At 39.3% G+C, this 27025-nt stretch overlaps 1 protein-coding gene across 2 annotated transcripts in view; it reads right to left on the minus strand.

The window, feature by feature from the left end:
• Positions 1–27025, minus strand: part of hivep3a (HIVEP zinc finger 3a) — a 54198-nt gene that overhangs the window by 18124 nt on the left and 9049 nt on the right. The window contains exons 2-3 of one of the 2 annotated variants that reach the window (XM_048202008.1): positions 19083–19157; positions 397–4596 (exon numbers count right to left, since the gene is read on the minus strand). In XM_048202008.1, the coding sequence (XP_048057965.1) occupies positions 397–4212 (3816 nt within the window). In that variant the 5' untranslated portion in view covers positions 4213–4596; positions 19083–19157. Of the gene's footprint in view, positions 1–396; positions 4597–7701; positions 8138–19082; positions 19158–27025 lie in introns of those variants that run through there. The other variant, XM_048202009.1, reaches the window with a different exon arrangement.

Raw genomic sequence — 27025 nt, forward strand, 5'->3', positions numbered from 1 at the left:
GGTTTCAATCTTGCTTTCGTGTTTACTGTGAATTTTTCAGCATCTCTCTGCCAATTACTTTCAATCTTGTACAGAAATGTACATAGAAGCTCATGAAAGATGAGCTTTAGGTTTTGAATAACTATCCAAAAATAGAATATTATGGCAAAGGTGTTTGCAACATAAGACAAATGTTTGCTTTTCAGATGTGTTTGTGATATTTTGAATGCAGTGCTTCATTTTGCAAGAGATGTGAGACATTTTGCATTTTGTGTGTGTTCTTTCTTGGATTTGTGTGGCAATTTAAAAAAAAAAAAAAAAGTGTGTAAGCAGTTGAAAAAACAAACAAACGGTAAGCTAAATTTCCAAACAGGGCAGAGATAATTGACTTGCAAATGCAAAAGTTGATACATTTACCTCAGTCACGTTAGGCTTTTGGGATTCAGGCGTCTCTTGTATCCTGTCCAGAGAGGGTGAAATGGCTGCCATGGTGTAGATGAGTGGTGTTTGTCTCTGCCTGCAGTGCAACAGGGCTAGCATTTCCTTGCTTGTCAGGCCAGGAGGATATGGATTGCGGGTACTTGTACACCATGAAGAATAGACTGAGTTTTGTTGTTCACTCTGTATGGATGGATTGGGCTTTGTGTAGTTTAGATAGCACCAGCTAAAAGTAAGGTTAGTGTTAAGAGTCAGAAATGGTGGTTCTTTGTGTTCTGTTGGGAAGATGACACTTTGCTCACCCAGTCTTTCATCCTTCTTGCATTTAATCAAAACTTCATCATTTCCCCTTTCATTTTCCTGGTTATCCTCCTCTTTTACCCGTTTTTGCTGTTGCTCACTTTCTGGGCTGAGCTCTTCACTGCTTGTGGGGGATAGCACGCGTTTAGTTGCTCCAGCACTTACTGATTTGGATCCATCAGATATTGGTTTTTGGTCCATAATTTCAAACTTTGAGGCAACTGCAACTGAACTGACTCCAGAGCAGCAAGGTTCCTGATGCCTTGAGGCAAATGTTTGTGAAACTGTAGTATAAATAGGGCCTGCATGGTGTGGAGGGTGTGAATTAAGACGGACTGGAATTCTCTGGGCTGGTAAAGGTCTCAGTAGTTCTGTGTTTGAAGTAACGTCAAAACCGAGATTCTGATGGTGGTGATAATTAGTGAGGTATGGTTGGTTCACCCTTGTATCAGAATTCAATAAGTCATTCTCCATTGGAATTTCAAGTTTGAGTCCTGTTGACACTGAAGAATAATGAGCTCTGGCAGCACCTGATGGACAAACCAGACTTCCCATTGTTGTAGGCTGTTCAGTATGAATCAATGTGGTCAACTGCAATGCATTCTGCTGGGTATTCTCTGATAAAACGTCCTGTGATTGCATGATCTGCTTCTCACTAAATGAGTGTACGGTATTGCTTAAAGACAGAGGATGGGTGGTGGTTGTACTGTAGGAGGTTGTACTGTAGGTTGTACTGTAGGTTGTACTGTAGCCTGGGCTATGGCTAGGTGATGTGCTAGTCCTTTGAGTTGGAGAATTGGTCTTGAAGACTTTACAAGATTGATCTTCCTCCTCAGGTTCCCTCACTGCACTATGCCTCATTAGAAGGCATTTCCGCCTTTCCCTCCATCCTGCAGGGGTCCGATCTGGAGACAAACTGCTGAAGTCAAATGACTTACTGCGAGTTTCCTTAATAAGGTTAACATGTTGAGGAACATGAGGTGCCTGCTCAGATGCAGAGCGCCTCATTTCTCTGTGAGAATTTGTGGGAATTGTCAAAGTATGAGTTGCTCTTGATCTCCTAGTTGGCATCATATCTGCATCAGCTTTGCAAGCCTCTTCAAATGAAGTTGATCGACTGGAGGTGTGAGACACACAACTGTCTTGACTTGGACTGTGAGGCAGGGACATTGATTCAAAGCTTGAGTCCCCTGATGACTGGGCAGCTTCTGCAAGGCGGAGACGTTTCTTTTTAGGTGGTAACTTTTCAATTGGAAGTTGGGCCAAAGTTGGACTTCTTTGGGGCCACTGGAACTCACTGACCTTTTCAGCATCCTTGATTTTAGGGACAGTTGGAGGGGGTGATACTGCCATGGTGTTGGTGTTTGAATCTTCAGTGACCAGAATCTCTGGCACTTGGACATTGTGTTGCCGTACAAGTTTACGGAAGTATGGTTTACTTGTCTGCTCCTTTGACTGAGAGCAAGGAGAACAATGGGATACATCATGAGAGTGAGAGACCTCATCTGGTCCAGGGGTTTTTAAAGTACTATCATGTTTCTCAAATGAACTAGTATGCTGTATGACAGATATTCCTTTCAAAGCACATTCTGAGCCATGTTCTTGACCTAATTCAATTGTCCCTTTAATAGGCTGTTCACAAGACGGTGTATATCCTTTGAGTGATATATAAGAAACCGAGGGTAAAGAAGGATCATCAAGTTCGATACTCTCTTCTTTTCTTCTTTTTCTAAATGCATAAGCACCAGAACGAGTTGTGAATGTTCTTGTGTGTTCTTCCACTTGATAGGCTGGAATTTCAGTTTGTTGAGAAATATGAACCGTGCAGTAGTTTTGTTTGTGTGTTTGATATCTCTCCCAGTCATTAAAAGCTATACCACATGCATCACACTCAAGTGACTTTTGTTTCTGGCTGGGATCAGGCACTGTAGGAACTGAGGGATGAGAGGATGAGCTGGAATAGGGTTGTTCGTCTATGGTAATTTCAGCACCGATGGGCAATTCAATGGCAGGCTGTCGTCTTAGCATACCATGACGCCGATTCTGAACTGGTTGCTGGTCATCAAAGGATTGGCTAAGGCGAAGGCTACGAGAAGTTTCAGACACATCACTAACGCTTGGATCTGAGGGCATGGAGTGACTTCTCAGAAGAGGAGCAGTTGATGTTGGGTCAGCTTGTTGCATACTGAGAGAATGGTGCTGAAATTTCTCACAAGGTACACCAAGAGTAATGGATCCACTACTCTTTGTATTCACATCTATTTCTTTTGGACTGTGAATAAAAGGCTCTTTAGAAGAGGCTGACTTCAGTTCTGTGCTGCTTCTCCTAGAGAGTGAGAACCTTCTTGGTTTGACACTGTCAATCTTACTGGTGTCTACCACAGCCTCATTGATAGTGATGAGTTTAGTTATGTGGTCAATTACTTGCTTTTTAGGCACAGAGAATGGAATTCTTTTACTTTCTTGCCCGGAAGGATGGGCATGTTGCTGATGAGCAGTCCTTTGTAATTGACCAAGGCGACCAAACTTTCCAAGGATGACCTCTGCATAGCTTTTGGCACTTGTGTTTGGTGGACTATCTTGAGAGACTTCTGTGCTCTCAGATCGAGAGAAATATCCTGACTCTGTGCTACCTTTGCTACTTAGACCAAATGAAGAGGATGTTTCATCAGATGATCCAATGGGTGTACGTCTTCCTCTGCTAAGTCTCATTGCAAGTCTCTTTTTAACTGCATGGGAATCCTCTGTACCTTGTAACTGTCCCTCAGAGCACTTGTCTGTGGTATTTTGCTTTTGAATGGATATACTTTGTTTTTCTAAAAAGGAAGATGGTTGGCTTTCTTCATCTGATTCTGTAAGTGGCTCCTCTGAACAACTTATACTTGGTCCCTCCCTGTCTGCAGTCAGACCAGCTTTCACCTTGTGAGTATGTGACTTTCTGTGTTTGTACAGGTTACTTTTAGTCTTGAAGGAGAACCCACAAGGTGCACACGGGTAAGGTCTCTCTCCAGTGTGGGAACGAATGTGTTTCTGAAGCACACTGGGCTTGGCACAAGCACGACCACAGTATGAGCACACATACTTTCCAGGCTTTTGAGGTTTACGCTCACGTTTTTGTCGAGGTGTACCTTCCAGGGCCTCATCCATGGAACAAGATGGTATAGCTGATACTGCTGAGGATGAAGCTCCAGATGGCATTTCACTAGGCTGCCTCATGTTATCATCAAGATATTCAGAACTACCAGATGCCCTCGGTGGCTTTCCCTCTTCAACAGTGTCTGTCTCCTGAGCAGTTTTCTTCTGTAATCTGAGACGCTTTCTCTCAATATTAATACGTTTTTGCTGTTGTGCATGATGCTGCTGGGTGACAACCTTGTTCTGTTCATGATACTGTGGGACTGAATGTGGCTGGGGGCTGTCCACTGGAGTCTCATTCTGATTTTCTAAACCTCCAGATTGCTCCCCTGTGGTCAACTGGCTATGCAAGGCCTCCATAAAATGGGATGAAAGCCTGAAGTACTGTTTATTTCAGACTATGAATGACCAATTAATTGAATTAATTCAGAGCATCACTTAATACTTTGTTTCATTCAACATATGCATGGATTGTGCATATTTGTCACAACTGGAACATTCTGTATACATTATTGCTTGATGTGAGAAGAGCTTCTCCAAATGAATTTTATGAAATACCACTACAACTTCTTTCAGTTACAGATAATTCTGCCTCCTCTTTTTCTTGTCCTTTCTTGTCCTTGGAAATCCATGTCAGCTATGTTTTTTCCATGAGTGCTCTGTCTGGTTCTCAAGTCTCTGTGTTCTGCAGATGCTTTATGTTCTGTCTTGTTCAGATGATGATCCACTTCAGAGATTGAAATTCTGCGAAAAACCAGAAGGCAACAGAATTAGTCAGACTGTCAATTCTACATTATAATTGCTGATAAAATATCATGCACAACACGCCCTGTATTCATGTATGTGGCAATGCTCAAATCCTCTGGTCTGTGGTCCACACAGAGCATGCACACAAAATAAATATGTGAGCATTTGAAAGCAGTTGCCTGTCAGTCAGATAGATTGAAGATCTGATATCTAGATATCGAAGTTTGTACTTGGTATTTCCAATACTGCAGAAAGACTTACATTTTTTTAGTCGGCTTGGTACCAAAGTACCAAAACTTCAGACATCACTAAATCACTTAATGAACTACATCTAATGGGATCATAGCTAAGCTTGTTCCTGCTTTTAACATACAGATGTTCACATTGACTGTTACACGTAAATTGGTTAAAAACAAAAAACAAAAAAAAAACTGTCTAACTGGACTAAAAGTAACACTAAAGTGTACATGAATGTGCATATAAAAAATAGAAAAAGAAATGTCTAAGTAGTATGCAACAAAGAGTGAAGACTACAGGTTTTTTGGTATTCTTAACAAAAGCACAATTTAAGACTGAACTCACTGACTCTGACACTGCTTTCACTAGAACACAATAAGGAATTAGGCATCCCACTCACTGACCAGCTGGTATTGGCACCCACGCTTTGCTTTAGGGGGCGGTTAGGTGTGGAATCACAGGAGATCCTGCTGGTATATCAAAATCCCTGCCAACTATACATTCCTGCACAATGCTTGTGTGAATCCAACTCTTAGTGATCACAGACTTCTAGTTACAGTAAAAACAGAACATATTGATGAGTGTATGATTTAAGAATGCTGTATTGTGCATACATATTGGGAGTAGAGGATCTGACAGGTGACAATCATATTCAGTTATCCAAAATAATTGATTAAAGGAAAATGAACTGATAGAATTTAGATACTTAATGAATCTTTGTTTTAACAAAAGGGCTCAGTGATTTGAAGACTTTAAAAATATGAAACAATAAGATCTGAACCTCATGTTTAAACAAAGTAAGATAAAACTGACTGGGTTGTATTCACATGTCATTCTGCGGCTCATGGTTTGTTAGGTTTGATGAGTATATGTAGGTCGGACGGATAGTGTAGGAGGCCTAAAACATGGTGGTTGTCTGGACTTGGATGTGAGTCAAGCAAGCATTCATCTCTCTAGAACCACCTGTTCTGTCCTCCCACTCAAAAAACACTGGCGACCTTGAATCACAGACTGCAGTGGCATATCATAATGACTCATTTTAGCTCAAACACAGTTCTATAACTGTTCCACAATTCTGTATTCAAACTACACATATTGCTTCTACAGAGAGACTGATCTGTCTTCTCTGAGCTGTTTTTCCAAACATGTTTTTGATTAAGAGACAAAATTAGAATTTAACTGGAAACACACAAGGAAGTCTTTTGGGGTGAAATCATAAAATCTCTGCAGGTAATCAATTCAAAACATAATGTTCTCCTAGACCACAGACAAAACGTATATGTAAAAGGACTGTGCCAGCAAAAGGGATGACCATGGGCAATGATTTTACTGAAATCATGAGAACATGAAAACATTCGATATGTGACAAAGAGAATCATCCAGCTGCACTATGTATGGTCACTGGGCACCTGTCAGCATTTTAAAATATTTTATAACAAGGTCAGTGACGAGTCTTACCAAACTACAGTGTAACCCTGCCAGACTCAAGATGGTTAGAAACTGGGAATAAAGCTTCGTCCACTCTGTTAAAATCACAAACACACAAAACAGAAGCTTTACACTGTACTTAACCAAATCTAAAATATGTTGTTTAATACGTTTAAGAAACCTTGCCAATTTTCCCTTTCGCTCACTAATGGGCACCCATGGTGGTTCCTATAGCAACGGCCCTAAACCATGCAATGGCAGATGGAAGCAAAGCTGGAGGGCTAAATTTATCTCCCAGCATCCTCCCTGACTACAGAGTGAGCGCCTGACAAGCCAAGGTGCCCCCCTTCCCTCCAAAAATCCTCATCTCTCTAGACAGGAGGTGATGGACAAGGAAAAACAACTTCAGAATCAAGTACTTACTTTCATTGTTTTCTTTAAAAAAATTAACAAAACAAATTTGCGATTCAATTTTAAAAGGTGAATGCAAATAAATAAATAAAAATAATTAGGTTTTTTAAAATTAAATACAAATTATCAGCCCAGGATTACCAAAGCACTATTACCTGCACTATTGTGGCTCATAATAAATAAATCATTAAAAAACACTCACATACATAGTCACTATAAATTAAGATCAAGACATATTTTAAGCATATTTTAACCATACTGGAGAAATTCTGAGACATCCGATTAACAATTGTTCTGTCCACAGTTATTGAAAGCTCATTACGAAACCTCTCTGTATAACTTCACATTACATAAACATTACTCATGCAGACAGAGATAAACTACACAAAGAATCTATACTCTGCAGTCATTCTGCATCTGTTGATGCACTAAACACCTGTGTCAAGCATTCTAGATAAGCAATCTTTTGCCTTTCCTATGCATCTATTTTTCCCAGTCTCTTCCTTACGCCTTACGCTTATCACATTAGCAAACCATCAACCCAATCCCAGTGACTTCATCTAAACTGTTCAACGTCCATCTCCCAGGATTTAAATTTCCCCTCCCTCCAGTGAAAAAGCCCTGGGCCACCCCCGGCATCCATCCGCCCCGAGTCTCATTCATACAGCAGCAGCGTAGAGGAGGACACATACGCAGTACAGTCAGTCCATTCATTCTCTCTTTGCTTGCCTTCTGTACTGGCAGCCATTTGAAACACACACACACGCACAGTACACTACAGACAGCACACAGCCTCCCAGACTCAACGTCAGTTGGTACATACTGTACGACCAGACATATATAACTCTCACAATTCAGCATAACACATAATACGAACCATACAGATAGCCGAGAGCCCTTTAAGATAAGCAGCATCAAGATTCTGTAAATGTGAGCTCTGCAGAAATGGATGTGTGTGTAATCTAGTAATCAAGCAGATTAGACTAGTAATCATCATTGTTTTTTTCTTTTTTTTGTTTTTATTACCTGGAAGCTGCAGGTCTCCTCTTCAGCCCTGCTAATATGTGAGAGCAGTCAGGCTTTGAGTGAAGTCTGCAAGGCTGAGAGCGAGTGAGTCATAGCAAGAGAGACAGTGAGAGAGAGAGGCTGAATGTATGAATGAGCTGCCGTAGTCTAGCGCGGTAACCGTAAGGCAAAGGGGAGGTGAGATTATGCTTCGTGTACGGTGGATAGACAGTAAAGATATTTTTATGAGTGGGGAGGCACAGATGCTGCTTAGCAATGCCAAAATGTGTCATATATTTTCAGGGACGGAGGGGCTGGGGGGGGGGTCAAAATTGACCATGTTTACTTTTTTTTTAAGACATCACCTGGTCTCGCAATCAGAACTGGCTTCATCCAAGAATGTACTTTCCCACTTTTCGCAATCCAGTCAATACCCAACAGAACATGCACGAAATCAAGTCTCAATCTACATTATTTTATCACTGAACATTTTGTTTTCACTCAGAAATACATTGCATCACACAAGTAAAAAGGATGGCAATTCAGTGTAATGAGCTGAATAGGCATAAAATGGAATGGATTAGCAAAAAGACTTTGACTAATCGCACACACTGACTTAATAATTGTGTTGTTAAATTTTAAAGGCTTTCATTACACAAAAATACAAAGATTAAAAGGTAAGACTTTCCAATAAACAATCAGATATTTGTTATCAATTGTTCTCATAGTCTCCCAGTGAAGCATGACATCCAGTTGGGACCCATAATGATGCTTCATCAAGAACATCAAGAAATAATTTCTTAATCAATATGTTAATCTTGTGTAGTAAAATATCTAAATGTTTACCTTGATTACCTTGTCTCTGTTTTCATGGACTCTTATTTTGATATTCTTTTGTCTTGTTGTGTCTATTTTTAGTTCCTGTGTTTTTAGTTAGTCCTGGGGCACTTTCAAGCTCAAACCGTTGTGCAACATTTTGCTACGTTTTCCGAGTTGATCGACATGTTTCCTGGAAACAGTGTGCAACGGTGTGAAATACATTTGCTCTTGTTTGGTGGGTGTGTCAAAAATGTCAGCCCAATCAGCAGCATGTATATAAACCACGCGGTATTAAAGGGTCATGAATCCCCCCTGTTTTACCCTGGTCGTTCACACCTCAAAGCTCAGAAAAGTCTGTTAAAATGGGCATGTAAAGCTCTGGAAAAGTGGGAGTGTAGAGGGGGAGAAAAGGGGAGAGAACAACCAATGAAGCACAGACATAGAACACACTCATTATACAGAATAAATAATATTAATATATGAGCACGGAGAAAATGACAACAAACTCTCAAGCACAAGGGAGAAATGCGAAAGAATATTTAATAGGGCTAATAATAGGCTACTTTAATTACGTTTACGAGCACTGCAGTCTCAAAATCAGTCTTTTGTCTATTAGAATAATCGTGTCGTCGCGTTCAGATAGGCTACACCACTGTATCAGTGTCCAGTTTGCACATATAATTCATTTGAAGAAGACTTGATGAAATATGTGTGCATAACTACACCATGCTGGTTAATGTATGGTGCAGGAGAATGTGTGAAATAAAAACTTTAAACACGGATACTTTATTCTGTATGAGCTATGTGCCACGTGTCTAGTGTTATTGAACTCATCGCGGAGCTCCGCGCTGAAACCGATCATGCGCGCTCCGTGTGTATATCATAATAACAATCGTATTTTTCATGTGTTCGTATTCAAACTCCAGCTCTGACCGCATCGCGAGCAAAATACAAACAACACGTGCTGCTGTGCTGAAGGAAACATGCACACGGCTCGCGTGTTTGAACGCAGCTAGAGCAGGCAGAGGAGAATGTACACGATGACATCAGATTTTGTGACATTGCTCCGACTCAGCTTTTCAAACCGGAAGACAGAAATCGCTCTGAAAAATGCAAAAATAACTATTTTTTGAATAACATTAATGAGTACCTTTAGTGTTTTCAATGATGTGCAGCCTATACATATCTGTTCACATCTCAAAAAAAGTGTTTTGGGGTTTCATGACCCTTTAAAGAGACAGCTAGCACAATGGGTCCAAGTAAAGTCGTTTACAAATGTGTCCGCTGCAGCTTGGTATACGCATCAATTGAAGATATTAGAAGACATGTTTGTCGTAAGAGTTTTATAGTAAAAATATAGCATATCAACATGATGATGTAGTTGTTTATATTTTTAGCTTAATTGCAAGGCAAGTTTATTTATATACCAAATTTCATACACAATGGTATTAAACACGTATTTATACCGATTTCATGAGGCTCAGAAAATTCTTCAAAAAGAACACAAAGTCACAATAATGAAGGAGAAGTATCCAGCCCCCAAGTATGCACAGGTTATGTGACTTGTGGGAGGGAACTTTCAGAGTATAAGTAACCATGGCAACTTACTCTCTGAACATAACCTGCTCAGGGGAGGATATGTTCCAGGGTTAGTTTGTTTCAGAGGCCTATGAATATATAGTTATATATTATAAGAATGTCTTTATGTGGTCACCATTAATTTTGAGTTACGTACTCCAGGTTAACTTAACTTACTCCAGACCGTAGTTTTGGAACCTGCATACCTCGAGTAAGCAAGGTTTAAATTAAACAACCGACCCCTGGTTTCACAGATAGGGCTTAAGGTAGTCCTAGATTAAAATGCATGTTTGAGATGTTTTAATTGAAAGTAACTTGCACTCTCATATCTTAAAATGTGTCAGTGCCGTCTGTGCAATCTGCGTACGTCTCTCACAAGGAATGTCACTGCAGTGATTGACAAGCCAGAGGGCCAATCGTTTACGCGATGATCGCGTAAGCGATTGGCTGATGTTTTTAAAGCCCTACCTCGTGCACAGATGATGTATATTAATATTATTCCTTTCAGTGCACCTGATAAATAGTCTTTTATCAGTTAGTAAAGACAGTTGGAAGTAATATTGCAAAAATGTATAAAACAAAACATCCTCTTTAGCACCTTTAAGTACACTTTTAAAAAGTGCACTTTGTTATAATATTAAATTAAACATTTTACTTTAAAGTACATTTCAAATCATTATGATAATCTTTTGTCATGCTTTAAAGAAGTACACTTATTTGATGTGTTGGCTAACATACTAAAGCCCATATAATTTCAACTGTAGTTTGTTACTCAATATTACAATATTACAATATTAGGTAATTAGGGCTGTAACGATATGCGATATGAAACCGAAATCGCGATACGCAGGTCCACGAACCTGTATCGCGATGTGAGAAGGCAGAATCGCGACACACCCCTTCCAACTCCCAGAGTTATCCTTCCTGTCCAGATCCAATGCTACCACATTTTTAAATTACTATAAGTATTAGGGGTGTAACGATTTATCGTAGATGGTGTGTCTCAATCAGCTCTCTAGTTCAGTAAGTGTTTCGGGCACACATTGAATCTTGCAAGCAGGTTTAAACGTTTCTCATGTCAGTCTCTTGCATGGTCGCGTGAGAAAAGTCGTGGCTTTCTTTCACCGCAGTGCACAGCAACAGCTGTGCTCACAGAAAAGCAAAAGACGCTTGCGATGCTTTGCTTTAAGTTAGGGGCCGTTCACATATTGCGTCTTTTCCGCGTGCAAGTCAGTTATTATTTTCAAATGTAGCCGGGCGGCAGGCGCGCTCATAATGGGATCAACGCGGTCGCGACGCGCATGCAATTCTCAACTTCTCAGAATGCCGCAAGCTCACCGCAGGTCGTGTGACAAGAATCAACCGATCAGCTATAGCCTTTCCGTAACAAAACATCAAAAGCTCAGCCGAACAGCTGATCATAGCTGATCATAGCTGTTCATGGTGGTTTTTATATCTTATCTCCATCAATATATCTCGTAGTAAAACTAATGCAAGGGCTAGAAATCATTTATCCTTTGCAGAAACATCCTGATCCTCTTGGAGAGCTCAGTTCATGGTTGCATAGCAACGACCGACGCCACAGGAGCGCAAGCGCTTTGGAAAGAAGGAGAAGCGGTGCGGCCGCGCCTTCCACGTGTTTTTAGACGCGATATGTGAACGGCCCCTATTCATAATTCTAAGTTCATGTTAAATTTAAATTTTTTTTCAGTGACAGACAGCCCTATTCAACTGTTAATTTGAATACAGAAGGTTTTTATTAAAATTTTATATTTATTTATTTTATTGAAATGTGATCTTGTATGTAGAACAAGGAAAATTATTGAAATTTGTTCATGTTTTTTTAATAAATCTTGTTTGAATTTCAGTTTCATTTTGTTCAAAATATCGTGATACGTATCGTATCGTGAACTCTGTATCGAGATACGTACCGTATCGTGACCTGAGCGTATCGTTACACCCCTATAGGTAATACAATTTTACATATAACAAATTACACATAATAACTTGTATGACATTAATGTATAACATGTATTTAAATACATGACAACTTTCAATAGAAATAACATTAAAGAATATTTACCATACCAAGTTTACCATACTGTAAATACATTCTGTAATTCGTATTGGTGGCTGTAATAATAGCATGATGAAGGAGAATAACACAGAAAATGTTTTATTTACAATTAAACTAGGAAACACGCTTAAACAAAACTAGGAAACAAATTAGACTGAACACAGAACCAAGGGAACTAAGGGCTTAAATACACATGAATAGATAATTAACAGAACTAACATAACAGAGACATGTGCATAAATCAACAACCATGGAAACAAAAACTAAACAGATCAAAGAAACAGGAACCAATGGAAATAGAACAAAATATCTAAATAAGAGTCCACAAAACTGAACATGACCATGACATTAGTTCCCCCTCCCAAAAGGCACATCCTCAGGGGGTTCCAGTGGAGGATGTGGTGCTGGAGAGGGACATGACCTTCTAGGGGCTGGCAGAAGGAAATGCCATGGCGGAGATTATGGCGGCAGAAACCGGGGCGACAAAGATTACGGGAGGAGCCAGGAAGGAGACAAAGGTAGGAGGAACCAGGCGGGAACACAGAGCATATCCAGGACGGAGGCCCATGCTGGAGGAGCCAGGGTAGAGTCAGCAGTCCAAACATGCTAGAAACAGAAAACTGTGAGTCAGGAGAGTTGCAGGGTCCCAGGTGGATCAAGACAGGGAGAAGCCAAGGTGGAGCCAACTGGTCAACAGACTGAGGCAAAGTGATGGGCTCAGCGGCCCAAAGGCGGAGACAGGAGATTCACATGCCAAGGCGGAGATGACAACCAGAAGACTCAAGGCGGATCCATGAAGCAGACTGGAGTCAACAGAGGGGGAGACATGGAGCTGGACATGGAACACCACAAGGAGTATCTTCTTCCACTTCCCTCCATAATAATTATGAAGCCACATTGGCAGGAGTATGGGTGGGGTTCCACTCCATCCCTTTGTACTCCACAAGGACACCCACTGGCACAGACTCTCACACCTGGTCAGACTCTATCTTGTGAGTGGGGTCTGGGACGAAGAGGGCCTTTGGCATTTGTTCAGGCTCAGGGTCTGTGGTGGGCTCAGGCAGTATGTCCGTGCTGGGCAGTGTGGACCGCTGACTGGGCTCTCTATTCTGGACTGGGGCTGGTGATGTCCTCCTCAGTGGGACAGATATTGAACGCCAGAGATCTATTCTTCAGTCTTCTGTAACACGTGTTGCTGGCAGTAATTATAGCACGATGAATGAGAATACCACAGTAAACTTTTGTTCACAATTAAACTAGGAAAAATGCTGGAGATTGCAGAGTAATAATAATAACACAACCACACAAACATAAACGAAACTGAACACAAAACCAAGGGAAATAAGGGCTTAAATACACAGGACTAGATAACTAACAGAACTAGAGACAGGTGCATAATTAAATCAACAACCATGGGAACAGAAACTAAACAGATCATGGAGCCAAAGAAAACAGAACAAATAAAACTAAACGTAAAACTGAACATGACCATGAAACATTCAGTAGTATATTCTTTTAAAATATATTATTTCAAATGCTCCAGGAGTGGCAATTATTATACAGTAGATTATTTTTAGTCATTGCTGTATTTTTGATGAAATTATAAGAGAAGCTGTATTTCAGATGAAGTCTTCAACAGCACTGGCTCAAAGGTAACATAGTATAATGCAAATATAGAGTCTGTTGGCACATAGAATCTTTTATAAGGATTCCCTCATTCATTCCGGACAGAACTGGACATTTCTGGTTATTTTTGAAATGCTGCTTTGTGTTTTCTTTTTCTAGTGTGGAGAGAGTGAGGTGACACACTTCAAGCACACTTTCCCATTGAGCTTTCAGCTGCTCCCATCAGCCCTGAATCTGCACAAGATGGAAAGAATCAGGCCGCAGGTGGAAAAAAGGGGGTCCAGTTAGAGTGGCTCTGGAGAATGTCCTCTGCTCCAGCTGAAATAGGACCAGGAAATCTGACATCACCACCGTTTTCTGTTTCTTTCCATTCAAATGCTTTAAAGCAATCTGAAGCTCAGTGTGCAGTACTTTGTGCAGTACTGAAGGTAATAAACTGCTGGAAGAGAAAGGGCAAACTTGAAACATATCCCTGCTAAAAAAGACCAGTATATAAACCAGAATGAGTTTCCATGCTGGTTCAGGGTGTTTTGGTCCTTTTCTATATGTCTCTTATTATTATTTTTGTATCTCTGAATACTTTGCATACATTTTGATGTTGATTTGAGTAGGTAACAGCTACAATTTTTCATATTGAGAATTTCAATGACTAGGACAAGTGAAAAATTAAGTGATGTAAATGGACAACACACTTTCATGTGCTTTCACATTTTCATATGGTTAGAAATTATGACCTCACAAAAGGTAAAAATACCCCCTAATATCATCAGAAAAAGTAAATATCATATACAAATATTTAGCCTATGTACAGAATATGAACAAGGAACCAATCAGAAAATGATGATTACAATTAGTGTGATACATGTATGATGATGGATGATCTTCTAGAATCAAGTGTTTTCAAAGCCAAAGTGACAAACTCTTGATGGCCGCCCAGCCAGTGGTCTTTGGTGACACATAAATTGCCTCAAGATGATTTCTAGCATTGAAACACTTCCTTCCACACCTGAGGGGCTATCATGTGTTACTCTGCACAGACAACACATCTGTAGTCTCTTACATAAATCGCCAGGCCAGAGCAGATCCTGCTCTGAGGACAGAGAAGCTCCTGTCTTTGAAAGCAGTTTATATTCCAGGACATGCAAACTTGGGGGCAGATATCTTGTCAAGGCAGGGGTTGAGGCCCATGAAAAGGGTGACTCTATCCACAAGTAGTGGAGTTGATATGGCAGGTATTGTCGACCAGAAGTGGACCGTTTTGACTCAGAGGAAACGTTCCACTGTCCTTTCTGGTTCACCCTCACAACTCCAGCTCCTCTAGGGGCTGGATGCCACGGTACAGACGTGACTTTGGCTGCTCTTCTCCCAGGGGTACTAGCAAGGGTTCACCAGGACTGAGTCTACCTTCTCATAATGGTATGGTTCTCGGACCTGGTATCTCTCCTAGATGGCATTCCATGGGAGATCCCAGTTCAGAGAGATCTTCCATCTCAAGTGCAGGGGACAATTTACCACCCCAAGCTGGAGATCTGGAAACTTTGGGTCTGGCCCCTGAGGGGTACAAGCTCATAGAATTGTTGAGACAGTTCTGAGTTCTAGAGCCCCTTCCACCAGGAAGCTGTATGCCCTAAAATGGCGACTCATTGTATCATGGTGCGAGCAGCGCCATCTGAACACAGTCAAGTGCCCTGTTGGTTAAGTGCTGTAATTGCTTCAAGAATGACTTTCAATGGGTTTGACCCCTGCTACACTAAAGGTCTATGTGGCCACCATTTCAGCTAGCCACATACCTTTCGCGAGAACTTCTGTTGGGAGGCATCCTCTGCTGTCTTAGTATCTGCCAGTCGCGAGTTCTCTCCTGGGAGCCTTAGCAGAAGCCCCATTTGAGCCCTTGGAGTCGGTCTCTGAAAAAAATTCTGACACTTAAAGTGGCTCTGTTATTAACATTGACTTTACTTAAGAGAGTAGGAAACTTGCAGGCCCTGTCAGTAGCCTCTTCCTGCTTAGACTTTGCTCCAAGTAATGTCAAAGCTATTCCCCAGACCAGACTATATTCCAAAAGTTCCTTCAAAGTCTGTACCTGCTATGTATAGTCCGTGCTCTGAGGATCTATGGCCACCATTTAGGCCAGTGGTGTAAATCCTCTCAGCTTCTGGTCTGCTTTGGTGGCCGCAATAAAAGGAACGCAGTAACCAGGCAATGGATCACTGAGACGATCACCCTCTCCTCTGAGGTGCACAGAATGGCTTCACTTTCTATGGGTTCCTCTAGGAGTGTTGCATCTTCCAAAGCTCTCGCTAGTGGTGCATTCTTACAAGATGTTTGTTCTGTGGTAGGATGGTCCTTTGCACACAGATTCATCAGGTTTTATAGTCTGGATTCAGATTCAACCCCAGGGTCTCAAGTCCTTGGAAGGATGATTTGGGACTCAGCCTGCGCTCAACAACTGTCTGTGCAAATACACATGTTGGGCAGGCACGATCCCGAGGCACTATCACTGAGACATTTTGTTTGCCATTTGGGGCAACCACACCAGCAGCAGCACACTATTGGTGGAAATAAGACATGGGGTACCTCAGGAATCTGTCCTGGGTCCCTTTCTTTTCTGTCCTAGGTCCTAATGCTATTTCATGCATTCTGACTTATTTACACTGTTAACCCTTAAATGCATACCTCGGGTCTTTATCGACCCGGGATGTCATTCACTAACCTCCCCCTCATTCATTTTTTTAAATTAGAAAACAAACTTCTAAGTATTCCTCAATCAGTTCATTATAAACAATATAACAAGAAAAAAAATCATAAAATTATAAAAGAATGCCTGTTTTCCCATTAATTTTTTGCTAAAATTGTACAGGGTCGCTAACGACCTGAGGTGTGTATCAGTGTACGTATATTTTTTTGTGCACAACAATAATTGAACCAAAGACTGTTAGTGAGTTTTTTCAAGGGAACGCCTCCCAAAACTCGTGCACGAGTATTGGAACACGAGTGTTTACCACCAGCATTCGCTGTGTCGTGTTAGTGGATTCATTATGTCGGACTCACCGCAGGTAACTCATGATCTGCAGTTGTTACTCCTGTCTCCTGACAAAAACATTGCATGCAGCGCCTGTGGAGTGCGGAAAGTTACTGGAGCGCGCAACCGCGCTCGTCTCTCACAAGGAACGTCATGGCAGTGATTGACAAGCCAGAGGGCCAATCCGCACACATCTCTCACAAGGAACGTCACGGCAGTGATTGACAAGCCAGAGGGCCAATCATTTACGCGATGATCGCGTAAATGATTGGCTGATGTTTTTAAGGCCCTACCTCGTGCACAGATGATGTATATTAATATTATTCCTTCCAGTGCACCTAATAAATAGTCTTTTATCAGTTAGTAAAGACAGTTTCAAGTAATATTGCAAAAATGTATAAAACAAAATATCCTATTTAGCACCTTTAATGATGGAATAAGTGCAATTCACCTTTATTCCACAAGGTCTGATACACAATGATGAAGTGAAATTTCATTCAGTCAGAAAATGAAAGAATAGGAAGTATGATCAGCAAAACGTGAAATGGCTCAGCGATTTACTGCAGAGCAAGTACTGAACGCAATCAAATATGACTGTCACTGTCACTTGATGGATCTGGTGAAGCTGTCAGCGATATATTGAAAATGATATAGTTTTTTGAGATCGCGAATTGACTCATATTCGCAACTTCAAACATATTTTCATATAACATATATTCATTAGCTGAATGTACTGGGAAATGAGCTCTGACGAGGACAGTGATGATGGCATAAAACATCTGCTCAAACTGAGCCCTTCTAAGCTCCAAAAGGTAACAAAATATGCTTTATTTTATTCTTCTGTAATTGTTACTCTAATATCAGAGCAGTTTTATATTATCACAACAGGTAGAGATCCATCCGTGTTAGGTAGCGGGTCGCTAAAGACCCGAACATGTAAGAATGATTGGCGAAACATTCATGCATTTAAGAGTTAAAGAGTTGCATTCTCATGCTAAACATAGCCAAAGTTTCAAAACACGAGACGGACGTATGACGGAGTATTTCTGTGCCAAATACACTCCTTCCAGATTTAGATAAGTTTCGGAAAGTTTTTTTTCGAGTATGGCCCTGTATTACATAATAAAGGGTGGAATTCCTTGTATGGGCACTTCTCCCTGATAAGCGTGTGCACACATCACCCAGAGCGAAAGCAAGAGCAGGCCCATCAACATGCTTCTTTTGGGTTATGGAAGCTGAGAGATTTTTCAACAACGTCACCAAAGAAGTGTGTTTTTGGTTATGAGGGATGTGTATTTTAGTTTTCAGCTCCCCAAAGAACCCAGCATTATGGGAACAATGGATGTAGTTTGTTTTTCTGGGGCAGCAACGGAGTTGTGCATATATGTTTGTTTGTTCGCGGTATTTCGGTGATGAATGTTTTGTAAACAAGTTCCAGTTCGACGCTGGATTTGCAGATCGCAGGCGGTGAGTAAAACTGCATCAAATGTCAGTGTTTTGGCAATCGGCACGCAAGTGCATATAATGTAAACAACACAAACGTTTTTGTTCCCTTTTTATTTATAATGATGTTGCAGCTTGAAGACGATCGCTATGCAAAAGCTGCGCATGCTCGTGACTCTTTAGCTCTGCCCACGGCAGATATCTTGTCGAGGCAGGGGATTTGGTGGAAACTGTGTGTTATGTACCCTTTCAAATTTCCTGATTCCGGTAAATACACCATATGCACTGTTTACACAAGCATTGGCTGTGAAAATTCCATTCACAAATCAGCAGCAAAAAACAAAACAAAAAAAAACTGTAAACTTTGTTGTGTAGTTTCTGTCTAATCTGACAATATCGTTTATAACTTACAAGTAGCAGGGATAAGGAGCTGTTTGCACAGAACATAGCCTTTAAAAATACAAAATGCAGAGCAACTGTATCTTTATTAAAGCAGGATCTCAAGACGTGTAATTAAAAAATGTGTGCTAATCCACGGGAGGTTGTGCAACGGTCAAATTTACTAGTAATTTTCCAGAAACAACAGTATATTTGAAAAGCCATAATGTAAAACCATAGTCCCTGCACATTACTAAAAAAAATATGAGATGTGTACCAGCTCTCTCCAAAGCAATGATAACACCACAGCAGATAACTATAGACAGAATACATGTACCCTGAGTTACTCAATAGCCCCACACATCCCCTAGATGTCCTTGTCATAGATCACATTCAACCCATCCTCGCCTGTCACGTCACATTAGACTAGATCATCATACACTAGGTGAGTCTCTGTCTTACCAGTGTACTCTAGGTGGGTCTGTCTGAAAATCCTGTTCTTTGCACCAAAGGAGAAAACTCTGGGCTCAATGTCACCTGCAAAAATAGAAACAATTACTCACTCACATACAGTGTAAACCAGGGGTTTCCAATTTTTAGATGTCACAGACAATATGAATCCTTGTAGGACCCCCAATTTATAAAGGGTTTATACACTGAAAATTTAATAAATGTAATCTATTTTAATCTATATTTTGATTTATATTAATCAATTCTTATTTTAATCATATTTCATATATTAAATCTATTTAATAGATTAGTAACATAATATTTATTTAATCACATTTTTATTAATTAATTAATTAATTATTTAATTTATTTATAATCTATTTTTTATTTACTTATTTATTGTATTATTATTATTATTATTATTATTATTATTATTATATATTTATTTATTTTACATTTTTAAACAGTTTTTCTCTAGATTTCATGAAACTCCAGTCACTCCCTTGCGGCCTTCAAGGAATCCCAAGACTCCAGTTTGAAATCCCTGGTCTAAACGAAAGGCTAAATACACAATAAATATGATACAATGTCTATTGATGGAGAGTTTGATAAATTATGTACAGTATATCACAATATTTTAAATACATCCACACAGTTCAGGACTGCTTAAACTTTTTAACATATTAGAGCAAAAAGAAACATAAATGAATGAGAAAATGTTAAGAGTGGTTAAGTTTAATAACGACTGTCATCTAATAGAAGAACTGATATTAATATTGATGCATATTGATTTATCATCTATTCATCTCCTCATTGCTTACTCGGGAGGAGCAATTCCTCGAGGATCACACCAAAGAGTTTTTCAATTTAGCTTTTCATACTCACTACCCTGACAGTGCACTAATCTCATTCTATTGGACTGGACTCAATAAGAAGGTAAAAGCCAAAATCCCATGATTTCTAAGTGATGGTTGAAGCCAGATCAAACACCAGAGGCTATCTTCGTCCTGGAGCCCGAGCCCATCTTGGAGTCTGACCAGGTGTGAAAGCCGGCACAAGCGTCCATCATTGAGGGTGTGTTAGTGGAGTTTGGAGGCATGGAGTGGAGTTCCGCCCATCCTCCTGACACTGAAGTGAGTATACTGAGCTTGGTCCCTCGACATATTTGACAAAATTGGAAAATGTCTGCTCCCAGAGTCTCCAATCACTTCTGATCCCATCCAGTCTCCTGTCTCCTTTGTAGCTCCTTCCTTGGCCCCATCACCGCCTGCTCCTTTCAGCCCTTCAACTCCATCAGTGGCTCCGCCCAGCTGCTCAGATCCATCTGAGCTTCCAGGTCTCCAGTGCTGCCCTGCTGTTTTGATCCCCTGGCTTCACCTCAAGCCTTCAAGCCCTGGACTCCACCTCAGCCCTCCGACCCATCGGCTCCACCTTGGCTTCAAGCTCACACAGATACAGGTCCATCATCCTTTTTTGTACTTCGCCAGACTCCCTCGTTCTTATGGCATCACCTTGGTCCATTGTTGCGCTGGCTTCACCTTGGACTTCTGGTTCTCCGGCTACACCTCGTCTCTCCACCCCTCTGGCCCCACCAAGCTCCTCCTTCCCTCCACAATGGTTCTGCCATTGTCCTCACTACTCTTTGATCAGTTGATTATGTTCACCTATTCCGTATCTAGTTCCCTTTGTTTGTATACTGTATTTATTAGGGCTGGGACGATACACCTATCTCCCGATTCGATACTATCACGCTACTTGGGTGCCAATACGATATGTATTGCGATTCAATATTGCAACGTATTGTGATAACACTAGACCATAGGTAAAAGTTGATTCATACACGTATAAAGACTGTACATGATGTATTATGAGTCATATTTACAAAAACAATTCATCACATATTTCAGTTTTATATCAGAGTTTTATTTCAGAAGCATCATATGTGATGCGATCTGGGAAAACTTGTTGGATGTCGCGATGGAACGTTTTCAGTAAAGTCAAAATAATAGGCTGAATGTCATTTTTTTGTCAAAATTGGGTTTTCATTAAATTATCATTCTATAACATCTTGTGTATCATCTCTGAAAATATCTTGGTAAAATTTGCCTGTTAAGTGCATAAAAATAGCAATTTATTGTGGCAAAGCTGTCTTTCTCTAACGTTACTGTTGAAGAACACACCCAGCAGAGGTAAAAAAAAAAAAAAAAAAACGGTCATAGCTTTCCTTCTCTTAACACTACAAAGACAGTACACCTATCAAAATAAACCTTTAAAGCTTTAATGCACACAATTGTTCTAATTACGAGTTTATTAGAGGTTGAATTCAAATCAAATACTGCCAAACTGCCTATACTACTTCTGAATAGGATGTCTACTTCATAAAATGTATTTAAATATGGAAATATATGGTTCAGATCACTCAAATAAATGGAGGTGCCCTTAAATGGTCAGATATGGAGCTTGGGTGTCACCGTTATTTAAACCTGTTTTTCTCAGAATTCCGTTCCTGAAAATCAGAGCGATCAGCCAACTTCAGATAACCATAACTTTTTCTATAGACAAGCTATGAAAGAAATAAAAACAGATTTGTAAAGGGCTCGAATCCAGCTGATCACATCACAAATGATTCAACGACAAACACATTTTTAACAGCCATTTGTCGCCACCTAGTGGCAAACAATGTAAACAATACAGTTGTTATTTGAAGTGCCGTTTTCAAAAGGTAATAAATTGATCACTACCGTAGACATCAGTGATTATATTTGAAATATACACGTTTATCCCAGTATTTCAGTGCATTCATTACTATATAATATTCATGAAGTGAGACATTGCTATTAAAGGATACAGCTTTTCTCCCACACATCCCACCAGAACCGTTTTCGGAACAGTTTAAATCTATTTGTGGCAGTCAATGCATTTTGATGTTGATGTTGGAACAAAAGTGGCTAACTTCTGTCCACCTTGTCTATAAGCAAGGACTAAAATAAAGCAATTTAATTTGAATTAATATCGATTGTGGAATAAAAAAAAAACAATTTTAAATTCATAAACAAAAAAATGCGATAGTTAGGTGAATTGATTTTTTCTCCCAGCCCTAAAACTCCTGTGTTTTCGTCACTCCTTGTCAGTTCTCATTTATGTATAGTGCGGTGTATGCTCGTGTGATAATTGTAGTGTTGTTCTGAGTGTTTAAGTTTAATAAAGACTGTTATGTATATCTTTATCTTCTTTGTGCACTGCAACCACCGCACATCTAACATAAAGTAAAAGCAGCCTAATATACCTGCTGCTGTCTTTGTCATTAATGTTAATCGATCAGCAAAAGACAACTGCTCTTGACTGAATAACTTTTGTATATTTAATTCAGTGAAGACAATGCAGTGTTATTTTTACATTTGATTATTCAGTTTCTTACTTGAATACCTAAAAAACATAAAGCACTGTTTATTTCATTTGTAACTTTCTTATATTATATTTGTTCTGTTGTTTGTCATTTGCATCTTTGAGTTTTCATGTATGCTTTACACTTGTTGGCAAAAATTACATTCATTGTCTTGTCCAAGATCTTGAGAAACACATGTAAATATGTTAGACATCTTTACTGGTAGCATCATAGCAGCTGACAATTTTAAAGTATACGTGTGTTTGTTTAACAGAGAACGTGTATGTGAATGTGCCATGTATTCACAAAAAATGAGGGTCTTTCATTTCCTTGTAAGCATCTACAGGGGCACCTGTGAGGGGTAAAAAAAAGACCTCGTCTGGGGTGTGAGCCAGTCACACCCCTTGTCCATAAACCCACATATACACATATACTAATACATAAAATATGTACCAACACGCATAAAAACAGCCTTAAACCTGGGGCTATGATTGCTTTCCCAGCTAATGTAACAAGAAAACCAGACTGGACCACTCCTTTAAAAAAACTGTGATCTGGAAAAAGAAAAAGAAAAAAATACAGAAGTACACACAGGGACCCCTGCACTTCAAACATATATTTGTAGCCACAACGTATGGTGGGGCTTTTCGGGAAGATGTGTTATTAACTGTAAAAACAGCACTGTTTACACGGTATGTAACACTGCCAATATTTGTTCAATAGTAATACAGTCTGTCTTGGAAAAGGTGGGCTCAGCATATTATTGTCACTGCTGTCACAGCACAGGATCACACGTTTGGACCTTGGCGGATTAAACCAAGACGGATAAAACCACTGTGTCCAACCAGAAGCATAGGAGAGCTCAAAGAAAATTCATCACATATGAGTCACCTTACTTCCAGTAAAGAGTCTCTGAGCACCCTAACAGTCTCATTCCTGACTTACCACTCGCTATTACTGTTTTCTTGTGTTGCTTACTGGAAATGCCCTCATTATTTTACCAAAAGATGCTCAGTATCTTTACAGCATATAAAGGTAAAGTGCAGCGACTTGTAGGATGGAAATCATTAAAATGTTATTGGAACAAGTTGTAAAACATTTTAAAACAAGTTGTAAAACATTTCACTGACTGAGACTAAGAGGTTTTGAACGAAAAAAGGGCAATCACTTATATCATTAAAAAAAGTGGGTGAGGATTAGAATGGAGCTTTTCCAACTGATTATAAATATAAAAAAAAAAAAAAAAAAAAAAATATATATATATATATATATATATATATATATATATATATACTTACAAAATGTTTTGACAAAAATTTAAAGAAAATCCATCTTCCACCAACAGCATACACAGAACATACAAAACCATACAGATAAATACAGTATTCAGAGGGTCGTTCTCATTTCAACCCCATCAAAGTACATTTGGAAATTATACTGTATAATTAATATATAATATATAATAACTAAATATACTAATATATAACTAAATACTAATATATAACTAAATACATCTAAATGATAACAGAGTTAATTCTGACAATGTTACACAGTTTTGCGTTGCCGAATAAATAAATAAATACATCAAAACATTTCTCATATGTCTAGTATGTGCTTGTGTTCATACTAAAAATTCCAATACGAAAAAGTGCGCTTAACCCTTTATGGTATTGCATTATGTTCTAACCATGATTTTTTTTTTTTTTTTTTTTTTTTCAAATAAGTTTTTATTACATGAAATAGCTTCAATCATGCAAATCAAAACGGGGTGCTGTACCACAATGGAAAATGGTCAAAAAGTAGTTTTTCTTTAAAATTACGATTTTCTTTTCTATTTAAATGCACTATTTTTTTATTTTTTTATTTATTTTTTTTTTTAAAATTGATATATTTATATACTTAGAACTCATGCAAACCAAAAATAAGTAAATCCCTATCATTTAACCCCTAACATTCAGGTTCGGTCCGAAGACAAACTAATGTCTTAGTGAGTATTTAATGACAGACTAACCCTTTAACCGAAAATGCAAAGTGTGGAATGTTGAACACTAAACACACTCAACTGTTGCAGCTTTCCTTACAAAGGGGAGGTGCTATCAGACTCTGATGTTTAATGACAAAATAACCTTCATACACTACACGGTTAAGTAGTGCATACTGCATAGTATTAGTGCATAGTGTATAGTGTGTCATTTGGGACACATCACTTATGAAAAATGACTGAGCTTGACAAGGAAGTAAATATAAACATAATGAAATACTAATAAAGTACTTCTGATAAAATATTATTACTGAGAAATTTACTTGTGTTTGTACCTTGTGGTTAAATGTTGTCAACCCATTAAATACGGTAAATGGTCACAGTATAACAGAGTTGAACAGAAAGAAAATGAAAAGTAAGGGAAATTCTGCATTTTCTTATAAATGCATAAAACATCTTAGGTGTGTTCACACTTGTAGTTCGGTTCTCTTGGTTCTTTTGGTCCGGACCTAAAAAAGAACCCCTTTTCAGGGGTCTCGGTCCATTTGTTTGGCGCACACCAGGGTTCGGATGGCAGCGTTCACACTTATTCTAATGAACAGCACTAACAGAGCAATCACAAGCCTGCCAAGTGTGAACACACCCTTAGGAAATAAGCACACAGTGAACGCATGATGTTTTCATTTCAATCAAAACAACAAAGTTTAGGTAGAACTAGCATTGGCATCTCTGGCTCTTGGTTTCTAGTAAGGTAAAATCAAAAAGATGCCATACAAACATCCCTATTTTCATATCAAGCAAAAATGCACTGAAACCGTCCACACCAATTGGCCTTATTATCTGACAACTCAGGTGAACTAAAAGTATAACAAATCTATTGTGATTAATGTGATTTAAAAGTGCAACACATTTGCAATATAGTTTTCATCTTAAAATCACAAGCTTATTGCTTCACACATCATATCAGACCTGCACACACTTTTAGTACACATAGAGAAATGATGGACATGTGTAGAATACCTACATATAGTGTAGTAGAAGTGTTGTCTTTAGATCAGCTACTGAGTAACTGGTTGGGATGAAATGAAAGCATGATGCAATTCATAAATGTGAAAAAAGTAGGAAACTGTTAATGCACTAGTTAACCACCACAAGGTAGTCATTTAAAACTGTCTGAACTTGCTTAGTGTATGTTGCTTTAGATGAGCCGTTGAATGGATCAATGCTAATAGTGTCAGGCATGATGCATTAACACTCAGCTAATGTTCATATAGACCCCACCTGAAACTTGACGTTCACTGCTTAATGTCCAACCCAGGCACATTGGAAAAATGTGGCAACATTTCATCATTTCAAAATGATATTACGTAACTTCTTGTAGTTGCGTTGGATCTCTATGGAGAGACAGAAACCTCTCAGACTTCATCAAAAAGATCTTAATTTGTGTTCCAAAGATGAATGAAGGTCTTATGGATGTGGAACGATATGAGGGTGAGTAATAAATGACAGAATTTTCATTTTTGGGTGAACTAACCCTTTACGTTTTATCCAAAACAGATCAAAATTAACCTGACAGCGTTGTATTATGTTTGTTGTTGTACATGTTGCAGCAGTTCAGAAATGAAATGTCCGGAAAGTGGCAATGAAAGGTTATATGCACTATGTTAAAAGTATTTTGAGGTCATAACATAGTATTGTGCAAGGAATAATCGATAATCTGCCCATGTAATTATGATGTGTGTAAAAAGTTGTTGGGGTTTTACTGCCACTAGTGTTCATTTCAGCTGGAGTGAAATGTATGCATATGTACGATTTTGCAAAAACATTTTCCAATGAACCTAGGTTGTTAATGCCACAACTGGTGTTATCAGCAACAGTTTAAAATGAAACAAAGCAGCTTAAAATCGGGAAAAAAAACAATTGATTTTGACTATTCTGGTTTTTGACAGCAAAGAAAATAGTGAGGGAGGGCAGGGTTTTATTATGAAAGGGACCACGGCTCCACCCCATGAGAGCAGCGCAGACAAACAGATCAGTTCTGATAGCAAGGTGATGTCATGCGGAGAGGGACCAGACATATGTTCTCTCATTTCACCCACATTGAATCAAGAGACAGGCTATGGCACACTTCCAAATCCCTCCTGCCCTGAAATCTATAGCATTCATAGTACAAGCGATAGATAGATAGAGCGATTAGGGTGGGTGATGGAGGTTTGATAAGTAGTCATGAATACTGTAATTGTTTGTTTTAATACTGTAATCTTTTTGTTTTAGAAATAGCACACTACTGACAATCTAACAGGCATGAGCATTTGTTTTTGATTAACCTATTTTGAAGCAACCATAAGACAATGAAGAAAATTCATTTTGGTATTTATAAATCCAGTGTGCTTCTTTTCTTTTGCATTTCCTTCTGCCAGTGCCTACCGGTCTGTTCTGTCCAAAGCAGAGAGAAAGACAGAAGAAAAGGGAAGATAAATATGCTGTGAATGCTTGACGATTACATATTGTCAGGTCAAGCCCCCTGTATAATTGTCAGCATTGTTCCGGGTTTCAAACAGGATGTGCTTCAGCACCGTGGACAGGGGC

This window comes from Megalobrama amblycephala, linkage group LG9, assembly GCF_018812025.1.
Source record: "Megalobrama amblycephala isolate DHTTF-2021 linkage group LG9, ASM1881202v1, whole genome shotgun sequence".
NCBI lineage: Eukaryota > Metazoa > Chordata > Actinopteri > Cypriniformes > Xenocyprididae > Megalobrama > Megalobrama amblycephala.